We start from the raw sequence: 19,011 nt of genomic DNA, 5'->3' as shown, positions 1-19,011 counted from the left end.
TAGGAGAAGCTGAAGGTTTTAAGGGATATATTAAAAGTGTAGGCGTTTTATTATCACATTAGGAAGAGCTCCTGGGCTTCCTGGAAACAGCATGAATAAAATCAGCAGATAATGCAGTGGAGAGAGGGGACAGGGCTGACATGTAAATGTAAATGCATATTCAGCTCAGAGTATGGAGAGGGCATAGCACCAGCCATATTGGGATCACTGACAGGGGCTGATTAGCAGGGGGAGGCTGCTGTATAGAAGAGAAAGGAGCTAGATTCAGGTAACTTATCCAATACAGAAGGGTTTTAAATTGCATGTCCTACAACATATCAAAAGTTTTTCTAAATGAAGGTTACTCTTTAAACTTGTCTACTTCATCCATAGTTTTTAGGTTGCTTTGCAACAGACTTCATGTATGGGCCATGCTGGTTTTATATTTTTTTTTTAGTGATTTATAAGTGCCCTATTACTTTATTTTTCATTTGTTCCTTCTTTGTTACACATGTTAGGCAGACATTGGGAAACCTCAAGTATTATAGATGCATGTACGTCAGGAAATGCGGTCAGTTGCAGCATTCCGACATTCATGTACGTCTATCCGATCGCCCATGCTTAGTAGCAGAGCCAGTACGATTGCTGCAGGAGTTCAGCTGTATGTGGCAGCCAGGCTGCCGTAGTAACAGCTGGGATTGTAATACAGCTTGTTCCGAAAAAAAAAACCTTTAAACAACTTTATATACAAAAAAATAAGAAAACCAAGAAAGAATTGTACCCACAATTCTAAGCCCCATAACTTCCTAGAAAAATAGAATGCATAAAAACCATGGCAACATAAAGCAAACATACGAGAAATGTTAGTTATGAAGTTTTTTGGGTGCTATGAATATCTGATGGAAGAGCAAAAACTGTAGAACTTTGAAAATTGAGAATTCTTCATAATTTTTGCCAAATTTTCATTTTTTCATAAATAAACGCTAATAATATTATTCAAATGTTTCCAATGTGTGAGGAGAAAACAATCTCAAAATTACCAGTATATGTGAAAGCTTTACCACTTATAGTGACACATAGCAAATTAAAAAAATTCTGGCTTGGTCCTTAAGGGGTTAATGATCCTATGGAACAAGTCTCCATATCTGATTCTCATTCAAAGAGTTTTCTGTATTTTCCTGCCTATGAAAATGTAGATTCACACTGAAGGCATTAAAACTATGAATTAACACTCTTGGAATTATATACTTAACAAAAAAAGTGTGAAACAGCTAAAAATATGTCTTTTATTCTAGGTTCTTCAAAGTAGCCCCCTTTTGCTTCGACCTGAAACGGTCTTCCAACAGCCTTGAAGGAGTTCCCAGAGATGATAAGCATTTGTTAGTCTTTTTGCCTTCACTCTGAGGTTCAGCTCACCCCAAACCATCTCTGTTGGGTTCAGGTCTGGTGACTGTGGAGGCCAGGTCATCTGGCATAGCAGCCCATCACTCTCCTTCTTGGTCAAATAGCCCTTACACAGCCTGGAGGTGTGTTTGGGGCCAATATCCCATTGAAAAATAAATGATTGTCCAACTAAACGCAAACTGGATTGAATAGCATGCGGCTGCAAGATTCTGTGGTAGCCATGCTGGTTCAGTATATCTTCAATTTTGAATAAATCCCCAGCAAAGCACCCCCAGACCGTCACACCTCCTCCTTCATGCTTCATGGTGGAAACCTGGCGAGTCCATTTGTTTACCTTTTCTGTATCGCACAAAGACACGGTGGTTGCAACCAAAGATATCAAATTTGGACTCATCAGACCAAAGCACAGATTTCCACTACTCTACATTCGTTGTGTTCTTTAGCCCAAACAAGTCTCTTCTGCTTGTTGCCTGTCCTTAGCAGTGGATTCCTAGCAGCGATGTTACCATGAAGGCCTGCTGCACACAGTGTCCTCTATAGAGATGGGTCTGCTGCTAGAACTCTGTGTGGCATTTACCTGGTCTCTGAGTTTTTACCTGGTCTCTGAGCTGCTGTTAACCTCCAATTTCTAAAGGCTGGTGACTTGGATGAACTCATGGTATCACAAGCCCCACTGATACTAATGCTAAATAAATACACAACAACGACTTTTTGGAACAGTTTTGGCCGCGGCGTTTATTATGGGTTACATAAATAACTTAATAAATAATCAATTCATAAATAAATCCTCATTTAAATAAATAATCAATTAAATAAATATTCTTTAAAAACCACCATAACAATTCCAACTCATGTAATAACTCTCAAGTTAAAATTAATAAACCAGTCCACCCAGCAATGACTGGGTGACTAAATCCCACTAGTAAACGCCAGCGACAAATTACATAATACGTAAAATAAAGGGAGGGGGGGCGGGACAATAACTGTTTCTTCTTTTCTAGCTGGACTTGAAGGACTTCTCTCTCCAGCTTCACCTGATGAACTGATTGACCAGGCAGAATTCATTTCATTTATCACCTTCTGTGTTTCCCGCCTAAACACAGCTGCCAATCAGCTGTTCAGTTCCAGATGTTTTGCCCAGCAACTGGAAGCTTCCAGAGAAGACTGTACCAACTACTGAACTAGGGAAATAAAACTTCACATTTAGAACAGCACCTACCATTCTTAAACTATCTCTATTAACCCTATACATACCAAATTCCTACAAAATCACTAAAGCTATAACTCACATATACTAATGACAGAAAGGGGGGGGCTGTGATACCATGCATCCCCCAGCTTACAACTGGGGGGCCCCTATCATGGTATCACAAGCCCCACTGATACTTATGCTAAATAAATACACAACAACGACTTTTTGGAATAATTTTGGCCGCAGCGTTTATTATGGGTTACATAAATAACTTAATAAATAATCAATTCATAAATAAATCCTCATTTAAATAAATAATCAATTAAATAAATATTCTTTAAAAACCACCATAACAATTCCAACTCATGTAATAACTCTCAAGTTAAAATTAATAAACCAGTCCACCCAGCAATGACTGGGTGACTAAATCCCATAAGCCTTACCCTGAAAGGGGAAGGCCCCCCCCACACCGCAGCCAACAATTAATAACATTATGTAAACCTCAATACCAATATCTGATAAGTGCACCCAAACTAAATGGTAAAACATGATATAACTTTCCAAAACCTGATGCATGACAGGCAACCAAGACTGTGCAGCTATTTGGACATTGAAAAATTATTCTTTTACAATTTATTTATTTATTTTTTTCCCCATACGAAAGCTCCTTACAGGAGTGGATTAACCTAGGAACTATTTCCGAGAAACAAATGACCACATCTGGAAACATACCTTTCAACAAAGCTAAATCTTTTTATCATATCCCACAATAAACCAATTGATTTTTTCTCTTACCTATGTCATTACCCCATTATGTACTATTAAAAGATCTAGATTAGGAAAAACACTCAATGAACGAACGTAGGTAAAAGATCCACCCACTTCAAACCTCTAACACCATGCCTTTATGTCAAAGGACAAATTTTCAGAGTAGGGTCTTTGGGCTGCCCTCTTCTCGGCCCAATAAGCAAAAGAATGTCCAACGATCCATACTGTTTTCTTAATATCTGAAAGATAAAATAACTAGCACAATGCTATATTAGGTCTAACCTATAACTTGAACCAGATGGACTCCCATCTTGCTGCTTCAGTTGCAGCTCCTATCCGAATTGAATGGCCCAATAATTTTTCATAGCCTAAACCCCAATATTTTTTTTTTTTTTTTTTATGTATTAATTTATTTTTAAACATTTTCTTAAGAACCACCTCAAACTGAAAAATAGTTACCGGCAGACCATCATTATGTTTTAACAAATATCCTTCACCCTGGGGCCTAACTTTCAACCAATCTACCATCAAACTAACTGGGCATAAAACATTGCCTTATAAACTATTCAATCTGATTGTACATCCACTACCAAACTGACCTATCTTAAACCTTCTTAGAAACAATTGTATAAAACCCTCTCTACATGTCACATCCCTCAATAGCAATCCTGACTGAACTTTCTTATGCCGTACCTCATAGCTGCAAAGAAAGCAAAAGCAAAAGCTGTTGTAAGCAGACGAACTTCAAACCCGTCCAAAAAACACTTTGCATAAACAATCACATAAACTACAAATAACTCAAAAGAAATTGGGCGCCTATGTGCCCTTCCTGGTTCTGTTCATTTATATCCCTTCAGCATTGAAATGTAACTAGTTGAATGCTATTAGCCTTGAAGAAGAGAGATATACCTGCCAAAGTCTTTGAAATGAACGAAAATGACAATTTCCTAGCCCTTAAACCGAACTAAAACATTACAAAACATTCAACTTATTTGTAAAACAGTTAATATTGTACAGATTAAAGAATTGTTGCCATTGCTGCCATACAGCTAAATATCCAGCCCATGTTTTGTTTTTGTTTTTTTAGCAATAGAATTTTGAATACCCTCACTAATTATAAACAACATAACAATAGGTGGCGTAATAATTTAACTACTACGTGACTTTTAACGTATTAATTGCAAATACCACTCTTATTATCTGAATTAATTAAGATCCTCTTGTTCTGAAAATGATTACCCCAAATCACCACGGCTACAATAATTGGAAGCAACTCAAGCGCTACAATGGCATTTCTCAGCTGACCAGTTCCCGTTCCAAAACGGGCCATAACCCAAACTTCCAGCTAAGTCTGAAAATAATTCAAGCGCATCTTAATCAATAAAAGGATCCCGAACATAGCTTTTACCATTGCATTGTGTCAAAAATTCAAACCAAAGAGCTAAATATTCCTTCAATTCTTTCGTAAGTCTGAAATGTGACTTTGTATTTTGTGACAAGAGGGCTAAAATCTCCAACCTTTTTAAAAAATACTCTTCCCATGGGTATTATTCTGTTAGCAAAGTTCAAAAAACCCAAAACTGATTGTAACTCTCTAAACACACACTTTTTTTTTTTTTTTTTTTTTTTTTTTTTTACCAACAAACTGCCCAAAAATTTTTTAATCTTATCAATCTTTCCATCCGGTAACGAAAATTCCAACTTTGCGCTATCAATTTTGATACATAAAATCTAAAACATAACAAGGATAAGCCGTCTTTTCCTCTGCTAAAAGTATATCAAATAACTTGGCCATCTCAACAAAACTGTCTAAGGCCCTGCTGCATAAGTCCGAATCACTATCACCTACAAATAAAAATTATCTAGATAATGCCGAATACCAGCACTTATTAGAAAAAGATTCAAAATAAAAACAGGATAAAGTAAAAACCCATAGGCAGACACTTGTCAAAGTATTATTCATTATCAAAATAAAAACCCAAAGAGTTAAAACCCTCAGGATCCACAGGCAATAACCGGAAAGCAGACTTAATATCTGCTTTAGCCATCATGTATTAACTCCAAATTTTGATAATAACTCCACCGCCTGGTGAAAAGATGCATACTGAACACTTGCAAAATTTTTGTCAATCTCATCATTTAATGTACTTTCTCTGGGTAAGATATGACCAAGAATCCTATTCATTTTTAACTATTTTGACAATTTTTCCCTTACATCGTAATGAAACACAGATTTTAAATTCTTCACAACCTTTACCAGAAAAGACAGGAACATGAAAAACATGCTGAAAACCTTTAGTTATTAACTCCGCCTTCTCCCTGTCTGGATACACCTCTATAAATGGTAGCATTTGGATAGCCTCACTGGAGTCAATGCTCTTTGCCACTTGCTCCTTTGTACTTGGAGCATGCTATGACTGAGTTCCTCCACAGAATGAGCACTCACGCCTATAGCAGCAGTTGGCTGGCCACTTACATTGCGACTCATTGTATGCCAAGCACACCCCTTTTCGAAAAGTACTTTGACTGGAGCTCTGACTGACACTGGATCGTCTGTTAAGAAACAGCTGTGGAGGCAACAACAAATCTAACCACAAACCAACATCCTTAATTCCCCATCTTAAAGATGGATACACTGCAAGCTTTTGCTAAAATGATTCATCATATGTGATCCAAGCCGAATCACCAAATTATCTATATGCGTCTTGAATTATATCCACATGCTGAAACAAACCACTACATAGATGCAGTTGTTTTAAAATGGCAGCATAAATACAAAAAGCTTAAACCAATTATGAAAAGACATATATGGAACTTTTTTCTTGTCATCTTCTGACCTATCAGACTTATCTGATTTAACCAAATTCTCCTTTTTAGAAGGACGAAAACTCCAAATGTCAATGTACTCATTTCTCCAAATCTTTTCTTTAACTGACACTTGTAAATGAAAACCTAACGGTGTTAATACACATGCAAAACCTCCTTTACACAACTCTGAGACACTCCTTTTTCAATAATAGGCAAATTAACTGATTCAACATCATCAATATCAATTGTATTAACTTCAAACATTTCTTTCAGGTGAATTAATCCATAGTTCAGCTGGCAAATTCAACGCCACTGATTACTCATAAAATCTGAAAACCAATTCATGAAACTAGCCATCCTTTTAAATTTATCTTGAAAACATTCAATATAATAGGATTTCTCAATTAATTCATACTTCAGCTGGCGAATTATGTGCCACTGATTACTCATAAAATCTGAAAACGAATTCATAAATTCATACTTCAGCTGGCGAATTATGTGCCACTGATTACTCATAAAATCTGAAAACGAATTCATAAATTCATACTTCAGCTGGCGAATTATGTGCCACTGATTACTCATAAAATCTGAAAACGAATTCATAAATTCATACTTCAGCTGGCGAATTATGTGCCACTGATTACTCATAAAATCTGAAAACGAATTCATAAATTCATACTTCAGCTGGCGAACTCTGCGCCACTGATTACCTCATAAAATCTGAAAACTAATTCATAAATTCATACTTCAGCTGGCGAATTCTGCACCACTGATTACCTCATAAAATCTGAAAAAGAATTCACAAAACTAACCATCCTATTAAATTTATCTTGAAAACATTCAATAGAAAATGATTTCTCACCATATCCACTAGATGGCGACAAAAACTCCATGTCCTCCCTCACTGGCTCCTCTCTGCATCCAATCCAGCTGATGCTGCTGGGTTTGACGTTCCTGCCTCTCACTCGTCCGCTCTTTAGGACCCAGCAGTTACTTACCAGAGCCGGACGAAGGATGAGAGTAAACATGCTTTACCTCCCTGATCCACTTAGCAGGTAACACTTCCATTTCAGGCCTTCTCCCTTACACCCCTGCCTTCTCCATAACTCCTGCCTGACCTGCTTCCAAAGTAGTCGCTCCACACGATGATCCAGCTGACACAGGCTGAGCAAAACCACACTGCTCACCTGCTTCATTACCCTCTTGCCGGGCCTCTGTTGTGGCTGTTATAGGCACCTGACTGCAGCACGGTGCGGCCTCACTCCTTCTGCCGGCTTCACTCCCCTCACAGACTTCTTCTTGTTCCACATCCCAGACTCGGCTCCCAGACGCTTTATCCTCACGTCCGTCTTTATCCAAAACTGCAATTCTGGAGCCAGTCTTCTTTTCCTCTGCTTTCTGCCTTCTTTAGCATTCCTTTCAGCAAGTCTTCTATGACAATAACTGTTTCTTCTTTTCTAGCTGGACTTGAAGAACTTCTCTCTCCAGCTTCACCTGATGAACTGATTGACCAGGCAGAATTCATTTCATTTATCACCTTCTGTGTTTCCCGCCTAAACACAGCTGCCAATCAGCTGTTCAGTTCCAGATGTTTTGCCCAGCAACTGGAAGCTTCCAGAGAAGACTGTACCAACTACTGGACTAGGGAAATAAAACTTCACATTTAGAACAGCACCTACCATTCTTAAACTATCTCTATTAACCCTATACATACCAAATTCCTACAAAATCACTAAAGCTATAACTCACATATACTAACTAATGACAGAAAGGGGGGAGCTGTGATACCATGCGTCCCTCAGCTTACAACTGGGGGGCCCCTATCATTCTCTGTAGCAGAGGTGACTCTGGGGAAGTCCTCGTGGGAGCCAGTTTCTTTGTAGCGGTTGATGGTTTTTGTAACTGCACTTAGGAACACTTTCAAAGTGTTCCCAATTTTTCAGACTGACTGACCTTCATTTCTTAAAGTGATGATGGCCACTTATTTTTCTTTACTTAGCTGCTATTTTCTAGCTGTATTAAAAATTCTAACAGTCTATTCAGTAGGACTATCAGCTCTGTACCAGACTTCTGCACAACACAACTGTTGGTACCAACCTTGTTTATAAAGCAAGAAATCCCACTTATTAAACCTGACAGGGCACACCTGTGACATGAAAACCTTTACTGGTGACTACCTCTTGAAGCTCATCAAGAGAATACCAAGAGTGTGCAAAGCAGTAATCAAAGCAAATGGTGGCTACATTGAAGAACCTAGAATATAAGACATATTTTTAGTTGTTTCATACTTTTTCCTTAAAGGGGTTGTCTGGAGGTGGAAAAACATGGCTGCAGTCTTCCAAAAACAGCACCACACCTGACCATGGGTAGTGTGTGGTATTGCAACTAAGCTCTATTCATTTCTATACAGCAGAGCTGCAGTACTGGCAGTAACCATGGTCAGGTGTGGTGCTGTTTTTGGAAGACTGCAGCCATGTTTTCCACCTCCTGAGAACCCCTTTAAGTATATAATTGCACATGTGTTTATTCATAGTTTTGATGCCTTCAGTGCCAATCTACAATTTTTATATTAATGAAAATACATGAAACTCTTTCTATGAGAAGTGTGACCAAACTTTTGGTATGCACTGTATGTAGAAGGTTATATGGAACAAATGTAACTGTAGACTTCTGAAGATGCTGTCTGGTTTTTATTTATTTACATTTTTTGTTTAACAATGCATATATTATTTATGTTCTTAAACTGACATATTTTAATTATAATTTCTATTATGTTTTTTCTAAGGTATTCTTAAAACTATTGCGAAATGGAGAAGATGATAAAGCACCACTTGGTATGGATTTACCACACAAATCTACAGATTCAACTGAGACCATTAGTAAGTTTCTGGAGAAATGTCCGTTGAAGGTCCCTAACACAAACGTTTATAATATCAAATGAGGAAAGTAGTCCACAAAGCAATGCTAGGGGTTGTCTGTTTTCAATAACAAGATCTCATTTTAAATGTACCTTCTTCGATAACTCCATCACATAAGATTAAAAAGTTGCTTAAATATATGCAGTAAGGGAATAGTGTGGAGTAGTGTCTCTCAATTGAGACAAAATAGTCTCACCGCAACAAAAATAGTCTCAAGAAGTAGTATTAGAAGCCAGAATATGTGGTGACAAATCTCCCAACTGTCTTCTTTTACAAATTGAATAAATTGATTAATCCCCTGGAAAGCCTGAAAAGGCTTTGATGGACAGGCATTTTCAGCAGATTAGGGATATTGTCCTTAAAAGGAAATACCTTTATTTTTTGGTGTGCTTTGCCGGCTGCAGGTGTACTGTATGGAGAGGGCTCACGAGCATTCATGAAGACTGAGATCTGACTTATGATTTGACGTGCCTCACTAATGATAAATCTGGCCCACTGTCTTATTTCGGGGAAACATGATACTAGAGGAAACGACTCCGGTAGTTTTCGGGTATCAGCTTAAAATACACCAAGGCAAGCAGGCAGGTGACCATTTTGGGAGTCTCAGTTTAGGGCTCATTGTCCTCTCTGTCCTCCCTGTGTTCTGAGTCATCATAACTGTCTCTCCCATTATTTTTTTTACTATAATAATAATAATAATCTTTATTTATATAGCGCCATCAAATTCCGTAGTGCTTTATAGGGTTGATATACAAATATAATATCACATTACACAGAACAAACAGTCATATGGAACAATAGGAGTGAGGGCCCTACTCACAAGAGCTTACAGACTATGAGGATGAGGGGGTTGACACAAGAGGTTGTATAATGGTCCAGCCATTCTTTATAAGGAAACAATATAAAATAATTTAATAAATAAAAATTCTGCTGCTTGAACCAGACATCAGCCGCCATCTTATTTACAGGGTCCAAGGTACTATTGGCTCTAGGCGCAACTACATTTTATTGGTGAGTGCAGATCTTCTTATAAGTTTAATGCCCTCATGATTAAAGCGGGTGGCTATATTGATTATCTTTTTTATTATTAGATTCAGGCTGTTTTGGGGCTTACCCATTGGATAGTCTACCTATTTCCAACATGTGTTCAAATTTATCGAGATTCAGGTCTCTAATATCTACACTCCAATGTTTTTTTTTTTCATTTGAAACACTTATCGACTGTGAGATTTTCTTTAAGAAAGATGATTTCAGATGTTATCAGCTACAGTATATCACACTTTCAGTAAGGAAAATTATAAGCATTTATTCAATGTGGTTTCTTCTTACAAACTTTCCTTTTTTAGTAATTCTAACAGCACTTCTGAGAATTTTTCACATATATTATGTTTATTATAGAAATTATGGATCACAATATTTTTCACTCTACTCAAATTAAATGGGAGGGTTACATTAGGGAGGTGAAAGTATTGTTTTATCATCCCTTAATCCCAACTAAGCCTATTACACGGCTACAATTCCTGTTAAATTTAAAGCTAATAATAATGTAGGTTGTATGAGACTATTACGGGAATGTTAAAACAGTTAACGGCTTAGTATACTAGGACTTACTATTACACCCTGCTTCTGAGCGGTTTGTATGGAGAGAGCTCACAGGGAGAATTTTCTCCATAAATCAGCTGGCACCCGCCTGTTAAAGCTGTGGTCAGTGTTGGCCCCGATCGCATTATGTACTATGTACTATGGTGGAACCTGGCTGCTCACCCCCCCCCCCCATGATGTCATTGGAGGGTGGCAATTGGTTGCCATAGCAGCCTACAGACTGGTAGGGCTGCCATGTATAATCATCTCCAGTAGCCTGCAAATGGTAGACTATTAGAGATCATCATGACATGTTGTCAAAGTTATGTCCGAAATGCGTAGGTCTGCCGCACGCACTTTTTAACAGTGAGCATTTTGGCTCCATACATGTGATATATTTGAAAAAAAAATTCCTTTTTTTGCTGTTTTTTATTACTATGGATGAAAATAAAGAATATGAAGTTTTTAAATCCTTGATATGAGTGCTGGATCAATTTCTCTCTTCTTTGAAGCCATAAAAAATTACACCTTGCATAGGTCCATACATATAAAAATGTATTATTAAATATTTAACTATATAACTGGGTGGGAGGAAGAAGAGATACAAAAGATGGAACAATTACTATATTACTGAGTGAATGATTGAACAATGTTACCTAATAAATGACTGGGAAAAGAGGATTGGATTCTGCAAGGATAGTGGGGACTTATAGAAATGAAAGGAAACTTAGAATGCATGTAGAGGCTGGAGTTAGCTGGAGCCTGAGGCATGTGCAGTATCTCATACACACAGGCTGCAGGGGTTGCCAGCACCAGGAGTGTCATATCATTATACAGGCTGTCAGTCATGTGTATAGGAGTATGTCATACGCACAGGCTTCAGAGGACATGGCCACCAGAACCAGGAGTGTTACATCATTATGCAGGCTGTCAGTCATGATGGGGTAGGAATATCTCCTACACACACAGGCTGCAGGGGCCTGGCTACCAGAACCAGGAAGCACATAGAGGAAGCCAGCAACATTATACCGGCTATCAGTCAAGCACTGTGAGGTGTGGCTGTGCCTGACACTCATTAATATGCTGAACAGTTGAATATTATAATGATTCCCAATTTCCTCTTCCTGATGTAATCTCACTGCAGCAGAAGAAGTTTCAGTGGGGGGCGTTCTTCCCCTAGGAGCACTTCAGGCTCATTTTTAAACTTTGGATAATAAATCCACGGTCAAAGTGCCTGGATCTATGGGAGTCGCTGGTTTACCATGCTTTATTATTGCTGGTAATTGTCCTTAAAGTTAAGCAAAAATAAAGGCTGTATAAAAGGTGCAGGAAATTTGCAGTTTAAAATCTTCAATGCAGTGTCACACTAAGATGGATCCATCAAAATGTTTTGATGTTTGGGGAGTTAGAGCCTATGCATACCTATATCCACTTATTATCCTCCTGAACCCTTTCAGGATAAATTAAGCAGGATCTTCTCCAGCAAAAAGGAATCCCAGTATACAGTATGTTATAAATAAGTTTATTAACCCCTTCCCGACATTTGACGTAATAGTACTGCATCGCGGGAAGTGCGTTCCCACAAAATGCAGTACTATTACGTCAAACTTCTGGCTCCGGCGTGTTAGGGGCATTTCACAAGAATCGGACCCCCCCCCGCGGCGCTTACCGGGGGGGGGGGGGCGTGGTTTCGATCGCAGCCCCGAGACTGCCAATACATCTGTATTACACTGTATTACAATGTGTAAGGTGAAGAATAGCTTGAACAAGCGATCAGTGGATTGCTTGTTCAAGCAAACCTGTAAAAGTGATTAAAAACAGTTAAAAACATTAAATATAACATTTTTTAATAAAAAGAATTATTTAAATAAAGTTTAAGTCCCCTAAACACAAACATTCCCTATACACATGTAATAAAGTAAAAAAAAAAAACCACAAAATCGCCAAAACCCCACATATTTGGTATCGCCGCATCCGTAACAACCCGTACAATAACTCAGAAACATTATTGGGCCTGCTATGTGAACGCCGTAAAAACAAAACACGAAAAACTCGCCAAAAATGTACATTTTTCATAAAATCTCTTCACAAAAATGTTCTAAAAAGTGATAAAAAAAAGTTGTGTGCGCCAAAATGGTACCAATTGAAAGGACAACTCAACACGCAAAAAAATAAGCCCTGTCTGTCAACCAAAAAATATTAGAGTTACGTCTCCGAAAAGATGGCAATGCAAAACAAATGAGATTTCCTCTATATTAGTTTTTTTTCCAGTAAAATTGTAAAAATAAATGAAAAACTATATAAAAGAGGTATCACCCTAATCGTAGTGATCTGTAGAATAAAGATAATATAGTATTTTTAGTATACGGTGCGGACCCCAAAAAAAAACAAAAAGAAAGGAAACCAAAATTGACAATTTTCTTTCACCAATGCAAAGTGCATCTCATGTTGCGAAAAATAAGCTCTTATATGTCCAAATTGCCAAAAAAATAAAGATTGTATAGGCAATAAAATGTGACCATACATAATCTGCTCTGAATGGCGCAGCTTCCCTTCGTTGCCCTGGCGTGTGCCCATACAGCAGGTTACCACCACATATGTGGTATTGTTATACGCGGGAGGTATTGGGTATCAAAATTTGTGGAGCGTTTTGGTATTTTATCCACTGAGAATTTGTACAGTTTTTGAAAAACAAATTCTTTTAGCGAAAAAAAAAATTACTTTCATAATTGTATCTGATTTTGTTTTAACCCCTGTAAAACAATTCAAGGGTTAATAAACTTCATTAAAGTTGTTTTATGTACGTTGAGGGGTGTAGTTTCTATGATGGGGTAATTTATGGGTTTTTGTACTTTTATTTAGGCTTCTCAAAGTGGCTTGAAACCTGAGCAGGTCCCTCAATAGCAGTATTTTGCGTTTTTATGAAAATGTGAAAAATCGCACCTAACGTTCAAAGGCCCATAACATCCTACAAAAATAAGAGTGTGCATAAAAAACCATGTCCACATAAAGTAGACATTCGGTGAATGTTAGTTATTACGTATTTTGCTGTTATGTGTGGAAAAAGTAGAACATTTTGAAGTTCGAAAATCGAGAATTTTTCCAAATTTTCACCAAATATCTGATTTTCTCATAAATAAATGCAAAACATACCATCAAAATTTTGCAACTAACATGAAGTACAATGTGTCACGAGGAAACAATTTTAAAATCACTTGGATATGTTAAAGAGTTTCAAAGTTATAACCATTTATAGTGACACGGGGCAGATCTGAAAAAATGGGCCGCGTCAGGAAGGTGAAAAGTGGCTTCGGCGTTAAGGGGTCAATACATAATAAAAACTAAATCTAGTGACCATACAGCTAATGGCTAGCTTTTTTACTTATATAGAGATTCCTGGTTTCTGGTGATCCCTTCTCTTAATATGTCTTACATTTATCTCCATGCATCATAAAGCAAGGGTATTCACAATATTGGTGAGCTAGCATCGAACCTTTTTGCTCCATCCTCCATAAATATGTTCATGTAGTAGTTGCTGTTTTATAGAATTTGTCATTTTCATTAGATCCAGGTTGATTCAAATTAATTCAATGGTGGACTCCTATTTTAAAGGTCAACAAATTACATTTCCATCCATTTCCTTCACAAAACACTAAAACCCTTGTAAGAAATTCAAAGAACTTATTAAATCAGCATTAGTCAAAATCAAACCTTCCATAGTCCTTTGAATAAAATAATATAGGCTTGTTGGAAGTGACCTTTAAATGTACATTTCCTTTTACAAATTACAAAAATCCATTATAACATATAAATGAATACAAGGTAAATAAGCGATGGCCTAATATTTGAACAACTTCCATTTTGCTGAGTTTTATGTGGAATAGATTGATGCTATATTCATCATCTTAATACTCCTACAGATATGAATTTGTATTTCTTCTAATGTCTTATAGAGGTACACTGATTTACTTTTAGAGGACAGAAAAGTAATGCATAGAAAAGGATTTTCTTAGTATTGTAGTAAAGGTGTTTTCACTTTCCTCACTATAACATATGTTTACTTTCAATTAGAGATGAGCGAGCATCTCGGGTGCTCGTTATTCGAGACAAACTTTTCCCGATGCTCGAGTGCTCGTCTCGAATAACGAGCCCCATTGAAGTCAATGGGAGACTCAAGCATTTTTCAAGGGGACCAAGCGTATCTGGTGAAACACCCGAAAAATGAGCCTGACACAGCTCTTTTGATAAGGGGACGACATGTGGAGGCAGCCATGGAGACGACTTCCATGATTAAGAGCGACAGTATGGGGCATCCATATTGTGCTGCTATGATTGCAACTTCAGGTCTCCAGCATGGCGGCGACAGATGGGCCGAGTTCCACTATGTATCTGGTGAAACACCTGAAAATTCTGCCTGACACAGCTCGTTTCATAAGGGGATGATGTGCTGCATATCCTCTTGTGCTCCAGCGTCTGGGGTATAGAGAGTTGAAAGTTGCGCATGGAGACATTGGTGGACGCTGTGGAGGATCATGGAGGCAAAATGGACAGGAAACAGCAGGGGCAGCATGCATGGATGCCTCTGAGGCTGACTAATCTTTGGATGGAGCTAGCGGTCCGCTGCCAGGCGAGCTTTCGCCTGTCCAAGCCCCTGTCTCTCGGCTCCTCCCCACCCAAAATGGGCCTGGGGGCCAGAAGCGTTTACTTTGAAAAAATTATAATTTTCAAAGCAGGCCGGGTCGTTTGAATATTTCACCTAGGAATAATGGAATAGCATAGTGGTTCTATTTTTAATAGTTTTTTCGAAAATGGTTGCATGATTAAGAGCGACAGTATGGGGCATCCATATTGCGCTGCTATGATTGCAACTTCAGGTCTCCAGCATGGCGGCGACAGATGGGCCGAGTTCCACTATGTATCTGGTGAAACATCTGAAAATTCTGCCTGACACAGCTTGTTTGATAAGGGGACGATGTATAGAGGCAGTGAAGTAGTAGTAGATTAAAGGTGCTGCAGTTAAAACTATGTTAGTTGGATCTTGGGATGGAGCTGGCGCTCCGCTGCCAGGTGAGCGTTCGCCTATCCAAGCCCCTGTCTCTCAGCTACTCCCCAAACAGCACTTCTAAGAACCTTTTGTATAAGATCAATTGTAGTAGTGTTCTTATAAGTTTGGGTTATGGCGGGTGAGGGGAATGTAAACAGATGCGCAAGAAGCGCTGAAATAATATTGGTAAATGATAAAAGTTTGCCAGTATATTTTGTGGATAACACAGCAGGGTGCGACAAAGTTAACAAGTTTGATGTGGAAGCCATGAAAACAACCCAAAATTCTGCCTGACACAGCTCGTTTGCTAAGGAGGCAGCTGTATGGAGGCAGCTATATGGACGACTTTTGGAGGCAGTTATGGCGGTGACGTGTGGAGGTAGCAATGGAGACAACGTGTGGAGGCAGCTAAAAAGATAACGTGTGGAGGCTGCTATGGAGACAATTTATTTTGGATAGTGCCTGTATGTGGCAGTCCAAAAAAGTTTTCAAACCAGAGGAGCAGGTAGGTGGCCCTCCAGAAAAATTAAATACATAGAGTACTATAGCTAGAGCCAGTTGGCCCTTGCAAAAAATAGCCAGTTTCCTCTGCTTTAGTGCACAAAGAGGAGGAGAATGAGGACAATGAGGAGGAGGAGTGCATACATTATTCAAGTTGAGCTTCTTTCACCTGGTGGAGAATGGAAATCCTGAGAAATCCAGGCTTTATTCATCTTGATAAGCGTCAGCCTGTCAGCCTGTCAGCGCTGTCAGTCGACACGCGTGTACGCTTATCGGTGATCATGCCACCAGCTGCACTGAAAACCCGCTCAGACAACACGCTAGCGGCAGGGCAGGCAAGAACCTCCAAGGCGTACAGCGCCAGTTCGTGCCACATATCCAGCTTTGAAACCCAGTAGTTGTAGTGTGATTATTTAGGACGATGGTATGGTCAGATACCTACTCCCTCACCATCTTTCTGTAAAGATCAGCCCTACTCTGCCGAGACTGGGGACAGGTGACAGTGTCTTGCTGGGGTGACATAAAACTGGCAAAGGCCTTGTAAAGCGTACCCTTGCCAGTGCTGGACAAGCTGCCTGCTCGCCTACTCTCCCTCACTACTTGTCCCACAGAAGTTCGCCCTCTGCCGCTAGCGTTGTCAGAAGGGAAATACTGTTTCAGCTTGTGCACCAGGGCCTGCTGGTATTCATGAATTCTCACACTCCTTTCCTCTCTAGGGATGAGAGTGGAAAGATTTTGCTTGTACCGTGGGTCCAGGAGAGTGAATACCCAGTAATCGGTGCTGGAATAAATTCTTTGAACGCGAGGGTCACGGGAAAGGCAGCCTAGCATGAAATCTGCCATATGCGCCAGAGTACCAACGCGCAAGTATTCACTCCCCTAACTGGCCTGACTCTCCCCTCTTCTTCTGCCCATACACGCTGAACAGTGAAGAACTGAACAATAGTCCCCTCTTCTTTCTCAACAACATTCTCCTCCTCTTCCTCCTCATCTTCCTCCACCTCCTCCGATATGCGCTGAAAAACAGACCTGAGGGTGCTTTGGCTATCAACAAGGGAATCTTCTTCCCCCATCTCTTGTGACGAGCACAAAGCTTCCGACTTCATGCTGACCAGAGAGTTTTTTAACAGGCCAAGCAGCGGGATGGTGAGGCTGATGATGGCGGCATCGCCACTGACCATCTGTGTTGACTCCTCAAAGTTACTCAGCACCTGACAGATATCAGACATCCACGTCCACTCCTCAATGTAGACTTGAGGAAGCTGACTGACCTGACTACCAGTTCTGGTGGAAGTTGACATCTGGCAGTCTACAATCGCTCTGCGCTGCTGGTAAACTCTGGATAACATGGTTAATGCTGAATTTCACCTCGTGGGCATGTCGCACAACAGTCGGTGAGCGGGCAGTTGGAGGCGACGCTGCGCTGCCATGAGAGTGGCAGCATCTGCGCTGGACTTCCTGAAATGCACACAGATGCGGCGCACCTTTGTGAGCAAATCAGACAGATTGGGGAATGTCTTGAGGAAACGTTGAACTATGAGATTTAACACATGGGCCAGGCATGGCACATGTGTCAGTCTGCCGAGTTGCAGAGCCGCCACCAGGTTACGGCCGTTGTCACACACAACCAATGCGATGGCACTGCTGCTGTGCCTAGAGCTACCGACTGATGGCACCATGCCCACGTATGGTAATTCGGAGGAGGAGGTGGAGGAGGGGTGGGAGGAGGAGGAGGCATAGTAGGCCTGAGAGACCTGGACCGAGGTAGGCCCCGTAATCCTCGGCGTCGGCAGTATATGACCAGCCCCAGGGTCCGACTCGGTCCCAGCCTCCACCAAGTTAACCCAATGTGCCGTCAGCGATATATAGTGGCCCTGCCCGGCAGCACTCGTCCACGTGTCCGTGGTCAGGCGGACCTTGTCAGAAACGGCGTTGGTCAGAGCCCGGATGATGTTGTCTGACACGTGCTTGTTCAGGGCTGGGACGGCACATCGGGAAAAGTAGTGGCGGTTGGGGACCGAATACCGAGGGGCGGCCGCCGCCATGAGGTTTCGAAAGGCCTCAGTCTCTACCAGCCTATAGGGCAGCATCTCCAGGCTAAGCAGTTTGGAGATGTGGACGTTGAGGGCTTGGGCGTGTGGGTGGGTTGCACTATAGTTCCTTTTGCGCTCCAGCGTCTGGGGTATGGAGAGCTGAATGCTGGTGGATGCTGTGGAGGATCGTGGAGGCGAAGATGGGGTTTTTGCACGGGAGGTGTTTGGGCCGGGGTCCTGGGCAGGGGGCTGACTAGCAGATGACACAGGGGAAGGAGCAGTGGTGTGCCTTCATACGCATACTGGTGGCAGTTAAGCTAGTAGTGGTGGAACCCCTGCTGATCCTGGTTTGGCACAGGTTGCACACCACAGTCCGTCGGTCATCCGGTGTTTCTTTAAAGAACCTCCAGACTTCTGAAAATCTAGCCCTCGCCACGGGAGCTTGACTACGTGAAACATTTGGCGCTGATGCACCAGCTCTGGCCCTGCCACTGCCTCTTCCAACCTGTTCTAGTATAGGTCTCGCCTCCGTCTCAGAAGCACTGTGTTCACCCGGCCTATCAACCCAGCTTGGGTCTGTCACCTCATCATCCTCCGATCCCTCAGTCTGCTCCCCCCTTGGTCTTTCTGCCCTGACAACAACTTCACCACTGTCTGACAACCGTGTCTCCTCATCGTCCGACACCTCTTTACACACTTCTTCCACTACGTCAATAATGTCATCATCACCCACAGACTGCGACCGGTGGAAAACCTGGGCATCGGAAAATAGCTCAGCAGCAA

At 40.5% G+C, this 19,011-nt stretch overlaps 1 protein-coding gene across 4 annotated transcripts in view; it reads left to right on the top strand.

Moving 5' to 3' along the window:
• Positions 1 to 19,011, top strand: part of ABCA13 (ATP binding cassette subfamily A member 13) — a 590,340-nt gene that overhangs the window by 361,488 nt on the left and 209,841 nt on the right. For all 4 annotated transcript variants that reach the window (XM_072153102.1, XM_072153100.1, XM_072153098.1 and 1 more), the window contains one exon: positions 8,937 to 9,030. In XM_072153102.1, the coding sequence (XP_072009203.1) occupies positions 8,937 to 9,030 (94 nt within the window). The remainder of the gene's footprint in view (positions 1 to 8,936; positions 9,031 to 19,011) is intronic.

The sequence above is a fragment of the Engystomops pustulosus genome, chromosome 5 (genome assembly GCF_040894005.1).
Source record: "Engystomops pustulosus chromosome 5, aEngPut4.maternal, whole genome shotgun sequence".
Lineage (NCBI taxonomy): Eukaryota > Metazoa > Chordata > Amphibia > Anura > Leptodactylidae > Engystomops > Engystomops pustulosus.
Note: the sequence above shows the minus strand (reverse complement) of the source record. Positions and strands in the feature narration are given on the sequence as shown.